Source organism: Theropithecus gelada, chromosome 3 (assembly GCF_003255815.1).
Source record: "Theropithecus gelada isolate Dixy chromosome 3, Tgel_1.0, whole genome shotgun sequence".
Lineage (NCBI taxonomy): Eukaryota > Metazoa > Chordata > Mammalia > Primates > Cercopithecidae > Theropithecus > Theropithecus gelada.
Genome location: NC_037670.1, coordinates 28932291 through 28945554, shown reverse-complemented (window position 1 = coordinate 28945554; position 13264 = coordinate 28932291). Strand labels below are relative to the sequence as shown.

At 46.7% G+C, this 13264-nt stretch overlaps 1 protein-coding gene across 3 annotated transcripts in view; it reads left to right on the top strand.

Moving 5' to 3' along the window:
- Nucleotides 1-13264, top strand: part of ITSN1 (intersectin 1) — a 243151-nt gene that overhangs the window by 217001 nt on the left and 12886 nt on the right. For all 3 annotated transcript variants that reach the window (XM_025378049.1, XM_025378046.1, XM_025378047.1), the window contains 3 exons: nucleotides 2149-2332; nucleotides 4203-4301; nucleotides 12430-12597. In XM_025378049.1, the coding sequence (XP_025233834.1) occupies nucleotides 2149-2332; nucleotides 4203-4301; nucleotides 12430-12597 (451 nt within the window). The remainder of the gene's footprint in view (nucleotides 1-2148; nucleotides 2333-4202; nucleotides 4302-12429; nucleotides 12598-13264) is intronic.

Below are 13264 nucleotides of genomic sequence, written 5' to 3'. Positions count from 1 at the left end.
GCCCTCTCATCTGTAAACCTTTCTAGGAGACTGCCAATCAGCTCACCACAAGCAGCGCCAGTGGCCCCTCTCAGGGCTGTGGCTGCAGCAGCTGAGTCACGTGATCCCTGGGCCTGGTAACACCCTGCAGTCCTCATAAGTCTTTGCCTATACAGTAGACCATCCTGGATGAAGACCCAAGACTGAATCTAATAGGTGCCTAGTCCATAGTAAATCAGGCCTAATTTTAGGGCTGTCTGCTGGTTGGGTAACTCCAGTCTACAAGTGTGGGTCTGCAGAACCCAGGAACTAAGTCCTCAAGACAATCACTGTCTGCAGATGATCTTTCTTCTTTTCTTTTTTTCTTGTCTCCTTCATCCTTTAAGAAAACATAGGCCAGGGGCTGGGCACAGTGGCTCATGCCTGTAATCCCAGCACTTTGGGAGGCCAAGGTGGGCAGATTGTTTGAGGTCAGGAGTTCGAGACCAGCCTGGCCAACATGGCGAAACCCCGTCTCTACTAAAAATATAAAAATTAGCCGGGTGTGGTGGCGGGTGCCTGTAGTCCCAGCCACTCAGGAGGCTGAGGCGGAGGTTGCAGTGAGCTGGGATTGTACCACTGCACTCCAGCCTGGGCTACAGAGTGAGACTCTGTCTCAAACAAAACAGGAGAAGAAAAGGGTGAAAGTACTTTTTATTCTCTTGTTAAAAAAACTACTCCTCATAGGAAAATGATGGAATGATGGAATTTCTTCCTGTTTCCATTCCTGGCAAGTTTGTAACATGGCTATTCAGGGCTCTCATTCCCCCAAATTATTGGTGACATCACCCTTGAGCACATTTCTGCACGTTGTGGTATTTCACACCAACCTCTCAATGGGACAGTGGCCTTTGGGCCATCCTGAGGACACCAAGCTGCCACTGCTCCCCACACCCCAGGCAGCCAGTGCTGATCTCCCCCTGAGGGCATCCACTTCAGGTGGAATCGCTGACTGCTCACACCACATCATTTATGGTCCCTAAGTTTGTCTCCTTGGCTTGCTGGGTCCAAGGGATTTTATTTTAGCTGAAAATGTGGGAGAAAGAAAAGAAAGTGATCTGAAGTTTTTAAAGCCTAATATAAATATTGCAGAGCTTCCTTGGAATTCAGTAGCCCACCCCATACCTCAAAGGCTTCTCCAACATGACCATGAAAGCAGCCAAAGGCATTCAGTAGGGACATCCTCCCAGCCTTGTGTTAAAGTCTTAGGTTATACCATTTTGTTCCGTCTACCCATCCATCCACCCATGATCACTCACTAGCATAGCTGAACACACCCATGGCTTCAGGTTGTGGTCCTGCCTGTAGTACATTGCTGTCCTTACCGTGTATAAGCTCAGTGCCATGCCCTTCTTCCAGATGCTGGTGTTAAGGGTTCACATGTTGAAGCTGGGAGAACGGAAGCACTGTCCTAGTTACCATAGCTCTGAGCACTCACACTGCAGGCAGACCCCGGAACAAACACTGCCCAGTCCCATCAACACCTCTCCTGGATTCCAGGAGATACATGTTTTGGGTTCACTGGCCCATTATCATAGCAATAGACCTCTTTTCTGAATTCCTCTTAATTTAGTTAACTTAGCTCTAGCAATGAAGCAGCAAATCGCAGGGATAGTTCAAACAGTCATTTATGCCTGGCTTTTGCTGAATCTCATGGGGTTATTTTGCCAAGGCGGTTCTTTTGCCATCTTAATTATGTTCTTTTTAGTCCAAAAATCAACCTCCCCCATCCTCTGGCAATAGCAGCTTCCCTTGGGCAGAAGTGTCTCCTGGAAATAGGATCAGTGCTCAGGCCACATCAGCCTGGGGCTTTCACCACCGATAATCGGTGTAGTGAGGCATCAACACAGGGGACCCGTTTGAGTTGTTCAAGAAAAATCTCCGTATTTCTGCACAAGAAAAACAAATTGTAACAAACAGCCACTCTGCCAAAGAGAAATGCCCTGGTGCTACCTCTCTGTAGCCCTAGACTCATTTCTTTCTCCATTCCTTGTCTCCCAAATAGATCCTTTAGTGGCCCTTGAGTCTGTGCCCCTCATACACATTCTGTTTCTGTGCAACCTAGAAGTGTGCCGTGGTGCTGTCAGACAGTGTGAAGGCGGGGGGCTCACCTCCTGTGTTTCCATGCAGAGCGTTGAGAGTCCGTAAGAAGATGTCCGGGGAGAAGATGCCCGTGAAGATGATTGGTGACATCTTGAGCGCCCAGCTGCCGCACATGCAACCCTACATCCGCTTCTGCAGCCGCCAGCTCAACGGGGCTGCCCTGATCCAGCAGAAGACAGACGAGGCCCCAGACTTCAAGGAGTTCGTCAAAGTAAGGAGCCAGGCTGTGCAGAGACTGGGCCCCAGAGTGGCGATCTTTGGGCAGCTAGACGTGGGAGGGGCTAATTCAAAAGTCTGCAAGCGTGTTCCCTCTAGAGGCCAACAGGGCCTGGGGTCTTGGCTAAGCCTTAGGGGACTGGCACTCACTGGCAAGTATGGTTGTCACCAAAGGGGTGGGCTTGTAGAGGAGGGGCGAGCCCTGGGCTTGGAAACTTTGAAGTGTCTTCAAGGATCTGTTTTCCAGATGCTAGTGGTGTTATTTGGATGCCTGTTTAAATCTTTCATTTCATTTGCAAGGCCCAGGCAGGTCTCAGATTTCCTCTTGTGTTTAATCGCCACATCCTCAGTTCTTTGCCAGTCTCTGCCCCTCACTTGCAGAGGGAATGGCCAGGACTCCCAGTGGCCCCTTCATTCTTTTTGCAGTTGGTTCTGCTTGATGGCATCCAGCCCTAGGCAGCCCGTGGGAGTCAGTGTGGGATGCCAGGACCTCTTCCTTGGGGGTAGCAGGGGTCTGGAGAGTTGGGTGTCCACTGGGGGATGTTTGGGGAGGTAATGTGGATGCTGCTGGAAGACCTGCAGCTCTGGGACTTGGCCTTGGTCAGGGTGGGTCTCTGCTGGTCATGCTGGTCCATTCAAACAGCCCCCACCTCTCCTGGAGAAAAACAGGAGGAAAAGAATAAAATAGCTTCTATGAAACAGGTATCTTTCGATGGATAAACAGCAAAATAATAATAACAGGCATATCTTTGGATCTCATGCGTTTTGGGGACAGGCCGTCCTCACCTGCCCTAGAGCGGTGCTTGTGGACTCACTGTGGTGAGGCATAAGCACGGCTTCTTCTTGGTCAGAGCCTTGTGTGAGCTGCTTGTTTCTGCCTCCCGTGGTGTTTCTCAGCCTAGACTTGCCAGCCAAGGCAGGGGGCACTCTGAGGTCATTCCAAGGGGAGGAAGATTGCTCAGAAGAAGGCCTTGGGTGGATGGAAACAAGAGAGCAGATGCTGAGCTGCTGGGCGCCATGGATCACCTGGGGTTTCAGCCAAGGGCTGGGCTCTTCCTGGGCCCGAGCAAGATGAGTTCATTGTTGGATGCACTTGAACTTCAGGGAAGTGCTGACACCAGTCCAGGGCAGGGGTCTCATTGTCCCTCCCCACCTCATCTCAGCGGGAGTGTGGCATGTGGTTGCCAGCTGCAAGGTGTTCCTGGAGTGATGGTGTCCACAGCTGGAGCAGGTCCCATTGCTGACAGTTATCAGGACTCCAGACTCCAGTCAATGCAGCTGCCTGTTTCTAAGGCATTTAACTGGACCACAGCCATTGACAGCTAAGGGGCTAGACCCTGAAACTGGAGTCTTGACATCTGGTGTCTCAGCTCCTCTCTCTCAGCCCTGCCTGGAGCTCCCAGAGGCACGTGCAGGCTCCACCCAAAACTAGACAATGAGATTTAGCCCTTCCAGCAGCTCTGGGGTGTGAGGGGAATTCTTCCTCTAACCATAGAGTCTTGTGACTCTTGTTCCTGGGAATGTTATAAAGTTTTTGCAGACATCCAGACAAAATATTCTCTGTAAAGCCAGAATCTCATCTCTGTGCATAAGGAACTATGCATGCCATGGAAGGTATGCTGAATCTGGAGTGCAGGGCTTAACCCTGCTGGCTGAGTCACGTCTGTGGGTCTCCATTCTCCATCTGGAAAGTGTGTCATCCTGGACAGGGTAACTAGTCAGGCCCTTCCAACCCCAGGTCTCTCAGTTGACATCCAGATGAATGAGATAATGGGTGGAGAGTCCTCACTGTCATTAGTATTGATGTCACTAACTTTGGATTTTGCAAGTTTCTTAAGTACGTTTAAAAACATCTCTTATTTCAGAGATTGGCAATGGATCCTCGGTGTAAAGGGATGCCACTCTCTAGTTTTATACTGAAGCCTATGCAACGGGTAACAAGATACCCACTGATCATTAAAAATGTAAGTACCTGTCTTGCCTTTTCAAGCAGGGGAATGCTTTCTCTGCATTGGAGGGGGCTGGGGTCATGGACAAGTTTCCCAGCGAACACACCTGGTAGCTGTTGTGTAGAAAGCACAAGACAATAAGGTGTCAGAGAGGTCTGCTTGGTAACTCAGAAAGAAAAGCTGGTTTATCATGCAAAGAGCTGGCTGGGCACGGTGGCCCACACCTGTAATCCCAGCACTTTGGGAGGCCGACGTGGGCAGATCACTTGAGCCCAGGAGTTCAAGCCCAGCCTGGGCAGCATAATGAGACCCTATTTCTATTTTTAAAAAAATGAGAGCTAATACTGCACAGCCTTCAGATGTGTGACCAAGTGGCCTCTACCTTGTAAATCAGAAAATGAGAGCTTAGTCCTTGATTCTTTTTTTTTTTTTTTTTTTTTTTATTTTTTTCTCTAGAAGAAAATAACATGGAATCACAGAAACAGTCTGTGGTCTCTGCCTTTCTCCCTTGATTCTTTCTTAAAGACAGGCCCAGTGCCTCTAGGCTTTGATTTTCTTAGCAGAAAAGAGAAAGAAACATAAAGCTACGCTCTGTCTTCAGAAGGCCATTGTGAGACACTGTATTAGTCCATTCTCACACTGCTATAAAGGACTGCCCAAGACTGGGTAATTAATAAGGAAAGAGGTTTAATTGACTCAGTTCCACATGGCTGGGGAGGCCTCAGGAAACTTACAATCATGGTGGAAGGGGAAGCAAACACATCCTTCTTCACGTGATGGCAGGAAGGAGAAGAATGGGAGCCCAGCAAAGGGGAAACCCCTTATAAAACCATCAGATCTTGTGAGAACTCACTCATTATCACAAGAACAGGATGGGGGAAGCCCACCCCAGCGATTCAATTATCTCCACCTGGTCTCTCCCACAACATGTGGGAATTATGGGAACTATGATTCAAGATGAGATTTGGGTGGAGACACAACCAAACCATATCAGACACCGTGTGTTGCTATTAGATGATTGTTATTCTCCTGTCACTTTAAGAAAGCCAATACCAAAAGAAAAAAAAAGAACAAAATTAGGATTTCAGTGTCCCCACCTGTAAAACGGATTTAGATGTCCTCTGAGCCTATGTTTGTAAAACCACACAGAGTATAGCTCCTGGAAAGAGATTTTAGATCTGGTTCCTTTTCATGGAAAATGGTATTTAGACATTCAGATGTGGGCACTGGTGTGCTCATTGCTACTGGGGTGATTTTGCTTTGTGTTCCTCTCAGTGGCAGAGCTGGGAAATATATGAATGTCTTTTCATGCACACATATTTACATATGCAATGTATATGCACATATATTTATATTTATTTCTAGATCCATCTATCCATGTATATTAGAACTCATGAATTCACACCAATACCTCCTATTCTAATCCAATACTGCAGAATTTATTCCAGCCTTTCCCCTTATGCATTTGTAACTCCCTACTCTGTGAAGAGCCTGGCTCTCATTATCCTCAATATGTTTCCTTATTTGCTCAGTCTTCTTACATGTGACAAATCTCCCTCCCACATAAGCCATCTCCTCAGTCCAGCCCCAGCTCAACTCCACAAAATACACTGTAGATCTTTGGCTGAGTTAAATAATTAGCTTTGAAATAAGCTTTCAACCTACTGTTTTCTCTCTTCCAATGCCACAGTTACTATTTAATTAGCTCAGTACTTCTCTTTTTTCTCCCAGTGTTTAATTGCAAACTGAAGTTGAAAACAAGTTTTTAAAATAGGTGTTCTAGATCTAGCCAATGGGAGAAAAACTAAAACAAGAAAAGGACTGAACGACACAAATATTAAAAAGGGAAAAAACCAAACTCATTATTTGCAGAAACACAATTGAAAATCTTCTAGAGCACCCAGAAGAATGAACTGAAAACCAGCTGAACTAAGAAGAGAACTGAAAACCGTGGTCAGCTATGAGATACGTATGAAATACACTAAAGTACTAAGGCTAAATAATTTTATGATACTGATGTGGAGAAATTCTTAGCATGGTCTCAAAGACAGAAACTTAAAGGATTTAGATCATAGCAACCTAAAAAATACCCAAACTTTCACCTGGGCATGGTGGCTCACGCCTGTAATCCCAGCATTTTGGGAGACCGAGATGGGTGGATCACTTGAGGTCAGGAGTTCAAGACTAGCCTGGCCAACAGGATGAGACCCTGTCTCTACTAAAAACACAGAAAAAATTAGCTTGGAGTGATGGCATGTCAGGTTTGAGTCCCAGCTGAGGTCTGAGGGGAGTGGGTGGATGTGGGTCAGGAAGCTGAAAGAACACTTGAGAGGCAGCAGGTAGATGGGACATGGCTTTATTCAGCAGCTCTTTCATTCAGTGTTGCCCTTATATACATCACACACAATAGTGGCTTAGAGCCAGGTGATGAGCCTCCCATGTTATGGCTACATAGCTGTGATTATGTAATGCATGGAATTGTGCACCTGCGCTCTAATCCTGCTGAGTCATGCAGGATGTTTACATCTGCCTATGCCTGCCTGGCTGCAGCACAGCCATGTTCCTTACATGATGCATACCTGTAATCCAAGCTGCTCAGGAGGCTGAGGCAGGAGAATATCTTGAACCTGGGAGGCAGAGGTTGCAGTGAACCAAGATTGCACCACAGCACTCCAGCCTGGGTGACAGAGTGGGACTCTGTCTCAAAAAATAAAAAAACAAAAAACAAAAAGCAAAAACCCAAATTTTATTCCAGGGAACAACCTATATGTTCATTAATAGGAATGGTTAAATAATTATGGTAGATCTGTACTATGAAAATATTTTAAAAGATACAGGGCAACTTCTACTCTATGTATTAGCATGGAAAGACACTGAGAAAACGCTGTTATGTGAAAAAGCAACACTAAACTCACTAAGCAATCCTACAGTATGATGCATTTTTCCAAAAGAGGGGAAAAACTTTACATGCAACTATTCAATATATAAAGGGCATCTAAAGGAGTGCCCTTCAGTCTCTTGGCAGTGGTTACCTCTGGGGTAGGAGAGTGAAGGAAATTTTTACATTTAATGTACATATTTCTGTAATGGTTGAATCTTGCATACCAAGAATGTGCTAATGTGTTATTTACATAAAATTTTTTCTTAAAAAGTTCTCACCACAAAATATAATGAGCAAAGTTTAAAGACAAATGACAGGCTGGGTATGGTGACATATGCCTGTAATCCCAGCACTTTGGGAGACCAAGGTGTGGGAGGATCGCTTGAGGACAGGAGTTCAAGACCAGCCTGGGAAACATAGTGAGACCCCCCATCTCTACAAAAATTTTTAAAAACTCAGCCAGGCACGGTGGCATGTATGTGTAGTCCTAGCTACTCCAGAGGCTGAGGCAGGAAGATCCTTGAGCCCAGGAGTTTGGAGCTGCAGTGAGTTGTGATCACACCACTGGGTGTGATAGAAAAAAACCCTGGGTGATAGAAAAAAAAAAAAAAAGAAAATGAAAAGACAAATGACAGACATAAACTGGTTAAACATATTTTTAGCTGTACATACATAGGTACTAAAATATAAATATCTATAGCTATATCAAGTACCCTTAAAACAACCACAAATACTCTAATAGAAAAATAGGGAAAGGCCAGGCACGATGGCTCATGTCTGTAATCTCAGCACTTTGGGAGGCTGAGGCAGAAGGATTGCTTAAGCCCAGGAGTTGAAGACCAGTCTGGGCAACATGGTAAAGCCCTATCTATACAAAAATAAAAATAAAAAAATTAGCCAGGCATGGTGGCATGTGTCAGGAGGCTGAGGTGGGAGAATCATTTGAGTCTGGAAGGTCAGGCTGCAGTGAACTATGATGGAGTCACTGCACTCCAGCCTGGGTGATGGAGTGAAACTCTGTCTCAAAAAAAAAAAAAAAAAAAAAGGCTGGACATGGTGGCTCATGCGTGTAATCCCAGCACTTTGGGAGGCCAAGGCGGGCAGATCACAAGGTCAAGAGATCAAGACCATCCTGGCCAACATGGTGAAACCCCACGTCTACTAAAAATACAAAAATTAGCTGGGTATGGTGGTGCACACCTGTAGTCCCAGCTACTCGGGAGGCTGAGGCAGGAGAATTGCTTAAACCCGCAAGGTGAAAGTTGCTGTGAGCCGAGATCGCGCCACTGCACTCCAGCCTGGTGACAGAGCGAGACTCCATCTCAAAAAAAAAAAAAAAGATAGAATATAGAACTGGGAGTTGCTGAGAGGCAGTAGGCAGTATAGAATAGCAGTGAAGAGCATATAGCCTGGAGCTAGTATGGCTGGGGTTTGAATCAGGGTACTTACCGCTGTGTGCTCTTGGGCAAGTTGGGCCTCAGTTTGGGCCTCAGTTTCTTGTCTGTAAAATAGGGACACTGATAGTACCTACTGCACAGTGATGTGAGAATTAACTGAGTTAATGTATGCAAAGTGGCTTATACTAGGCAGTATATAAATGTTAGTTTTATCATTGAGAACACTTATGTACTGAATGTACAAAAAGTTCAAACTCACAGGCAATAAAAGAAAATACATAACAAAACAAGAACATACTTTGATTTGGGCTTGCCAGATGGGCGTATATTGAAAAGATTGTAGGTCCTCAGTGTTGGCAGAGATCTGGGTGGAAGTTAAATTGATACAGCCTTTTTTGGAAGGCGATGTGTAGATCAAACTATAATTTCTCTTTGGCTCAGCAATTCCACCTCTAGGAATTTATTCTAAGGAAGTAATTTAAGAAATACTGAAAAGTTGGAAGCAACATGAAGTTTCATGGGAAGGTAGCTACTTAGATGCATTGTGCTCCATAACATGCTCTATCATTATTGGGATCAGCCCCAATAATAATATATTATAAACCCTCAAAAATGATAATATATATGAAATGGACATGGAACTATAGTACAATGAACATTGTACTATAAAGCAATGTACAAAACAGTACAGTGTAAAATGATAGTTTTTGTAAAATGGTAGTATGATGCAATTTTTATTTTTATTTTTATTTATTTATTTTTGAGACAGAGTCTCACTCTGTCACCCAGTCTGGAGTGCAGTGGCACGATCTCAACTCATTGCAGTGTCCCCCTCTTGGGTTCAAGTGATTCTCCTGCCTCACCCTCCTGAGTAGCTGAAACTACAGGCATGTACAGTCATGCCCGGCTAAGTTTTGTGTTTTCAGTAGAGACGGGGTTTCACCATGTTGGCCAGGCTGGTCTCAAACTCCTGACTTCAAGTGATCATCCTGCCTCGGCCTCCCAAAGCAATTTTTATTCTTGAAATAATGGGGAGATTATTGGTGATTTTTAGGTTCTTTATAACTTTTTGAATTTTCTAAATTTTGTACATTGTACAGTATTAATTTTATAATTAGAAAAATTGATAAACCTGTTTGAATTTTGAAACTAAACAAAACAAATGAATTTACTCAAGCCAGCTGGGTGGGTTCCTAGCCTGTAGTAGTGGTTCTCAGACTTGGCTGCATTTTAGAACATCTGGAAACCTCTAGAAAACCCCGAAGCCTGAGTTTCACCTCCAGGGATTTCGATTTAGTCACGGATGAGGCCTCAGATTTTCCAAAAGGATTCTAATGTACAGTCAGGATTGGCCCAGAGGTTGTGGTTGTTGCTTGGAATTGATTTGTGGACACACAGGACATAGAAAACAGTGTGTTTTCTCCATTTGAGCATCTACTTAGGACTTTAAACCACGGTATGCCTTTGGGATGAGATATTATTCAGAATCAGGGCTATTTATGTCATTTGTATGTGGACAAGGCCTGGGCAAATACGCCCTCAGCATTCTCCTGGTACACTTTAAATGTGGCTTAGGGTCTTTCTTCATTCTCCAGCCCAGGGTGATAACTGTTTTTAGGGGCCTCGATGTCCTTTGAAGATCTGATGGTAATCACCCTCGTTTATTGAGCACTTTCTAAGGGCCAGGTGCTTTGCCAAGAGGTCCACGTGTATCATTTAGTTCTCCACACACCATACAAAGGAGGCTATTAACCTCCCCATTTCTCATGCGAGGAACCTGAGACTCAGAACATTTACGTGGGCCAGGCATGGTGGCTCACGCGTGTAATCCCAGCACTTTGGGAGGCTAAGGCGGGCAGATCACTTGAGGCCAGGAGTTCGAGATCAGACTGGCCAACATGGCAAGACCCCTGTCTCTACTAAAAATACAAAAATTAACTGGGTGTGGTGGTGCACACCTGTCGTCCCAGCTACTCAGGAAACTATGGCAGAAGGATTGCTTGAACCTGGGAGGCAGAGGTCGCAGTGAGCCGAGATGGTGCCACTATACTCCAGCATGGGTGACAGAGCGAGACAAAAAGAACATTTACAGGTGCAGTGGCTCACGCCTGTAATCCCAGCACTTTGGGAGGCCAAGGCAGGTGGATCACCTGAGGTCAGGAGTTCAAGACCAGCCTGGCCAACATGGTGAAACGCCATCTCTACTAAAAATACAAAAATTGGCCAGGCGTGGTGGCTGTAGTCCCAGCTACTTGGGAGACTGAGGCAGAAGAATTGCTTGAACCCAGGACGCAGAGGTTTCAGTGAACCGAGATTGTGCCACCACACTCCAGCCTGGGCAACAAGAGCAAAACTGTGTCTCAAAAAAAAAAAAAAGAACATGTATATGACCAACCCAAATCATGGCTGGTCTGTGGTGGGGCAGGGATTTAAATTCAGGAGGTCCAGCTCCGGAGCTGGCACTCTTAGCCACCACCTCTAATGGTCTGCTTAGAAAAGCACACACTTCTCTGATGCACCCATCTGCATGTGGCTCCAGAGGTGCGTGGACCCAGGAAGGAGCCATTCTCTGTGCAGGTGCCCTCTCCCTTGCTGCAGCCACCGCTCCTCTTATGCCCCAGGCTGCAAGCTAAGCATAGACCGCGCTGTCCCAGCCCTGCCCTCCAAGGGCACCTTTGGCTCTTAGATCAGTGGGTTAATGGAACACTCTGCACATCAAATGCCAGAATTGCATTGTAAGTTCCCCGAGTGGACAGGTGGGAAAACAACACGGAACTGGGGCTGGGATGGCTGGGCTCTGCTCCCGGTCTCAGGGACTAGTTTATTCCTCTGCGAAACAGGGTGAATACAGGGTGAATATTTTCTTTCTCTCTCCCTTCCTTCCTTCCTTCCTTCCTTCCTTCCTTCCTTCCTTCCTTCCTTCCTTCCTTCCTTCCTTCCTTCCTTTCCTTCCCTCCCTCCCTCCCTCCCTCCCTCCTTCCCTTCTTCCCTCCTTCCTTCCTTCCTTTCCTTCCCTCCCTCCCTCCCTCCTTCCTTCCCTCCTTCCCTCCTTCCTTCCTTCCCTCCTTCCTTCCTTCCTTCCTTCCGTCCTTCCTTCTCTCTCTCTCTCTCTCTCTTTCTTTCTTTCTTTCTTTTTTAGATGGAGCCTCGCTTTGTCACCAGGCTGGAGTGCAGTGGTGCGATCTTGGCTCACTGCAACCTCTGCCTCCTGGGTTCAAGCGATTCTTCTGCCTCAGCCTCCCAAGTAGCTGGGACAGGCGTGCACCACCATGCCCAGCTAATTTTTGTATTTTTAGTAGAGACAGGGTTTCACCATATTGGTCAGGATGGTCTCGATCTCTTGACCTCGTGATCTGCCCACCTCGGCCTCCCAAAGTGCTGGGATTACAGGCGTGAGCCACTGCACCCGGCCAAGGGAGAATATTTTCAAAGAGAAACTCGAAGGGCCCCATGGTTATATGTACATGCTGTGATCCTGTGAGTCTGCATGTATGGCTCAGGGTCCACCCTGTGATGTTAGCATTTTGCAGGACAGATCATACAGCTTGCTCTGGACATTCAGGGTGTGGGGCTCGACTGAGACCTCAAGGATGGGCCCGTTCACTGCTTCCTGGTCGGGGCTTATTCCCCACTGGGCCCATGAAGAAGCGAGGCCCCCGCAAGGCCACCCACTGGAGCCAACAAGGAGTGGCTGTCATCTGCTATGTGATTGCCATGTGGGTGCTCAGAGCTGCGGTGGCTTAAGTGGGCGCTGTTCATGAAAGGATGGTGCCCTGCCCCGCTGGGCCTGGTCCTGCAGGACCCTGGATCACAGGCCCACCCACATTGCCTAAAAGGAGGTGGTTGTTTTTATTCTCCTGTGTAGATCCTGGAAAACACCCCTGAAAACCACCCGGACCACAGCCACTTGAAGCACGCTCTGGAGAAGGCAGAGGAGCTCTGTTCCCAGGTGAACGAAGGGGTGCGGGAGAAGGAGAACTCCGACCGGCTGGAGTGGATCCAGGCCCATGTGCAGTGTGAAGGCCTGTCTGAGGTAGCCACCCTTGGGCTGGGCCCCAGTCTCCCCCGGCAGAGCCTCGGCCGCCAGCCCGGAGGAGGACAAAGAAAAGCATGAACCATTCTCCTCCCCTGCCGAGAGCATCCTCATTTCCATCCAGCTGCTTCTCATCTGCTGTTTCATCCACCCACTGAGTATTTGTTTATTTATTTGAGATGGAGTCTCGCTCTGTCGCCCAGGCTGGAGTGCAGTGGCACCATCTCAGCTCCCTGCAAACTCTGCCTCCCAGGTTCCAGCGATTCTCTTGCCTCAGCCTCTCGAGTAGCTGGGATTACAGGCACATGCCACTACACCCAGCTAATTTTTGTATTTTTAGTAGAGATGGTGTTTCACCATGTTGGCCAGGCTGATCTTGAACTCCTGGCCTCAGGTGATCTGCCCATCTCGGCCTGCCGAAGTGCTGGGATTACAGGCATGAGCCACTGCTCCCTGGCCATCCACTGAGTTTTTAATTTAAATTATATCATTTCCTATTGCCAGAAGTTCTATTTCTTTTCTCCTGTCTGCTGATTTCTTTCTTTCTTTCCTTCTTTCTTTCTTTCTTTCTTTCTTCCTTTCTTTCTTTCTTTCTTTCTTTTCTTTCTTTCTTTCTCTTTCTTTCTTTCTTTCTTTCTTTCTTTCTTTCTTTCTTTCTTTCTTTCTT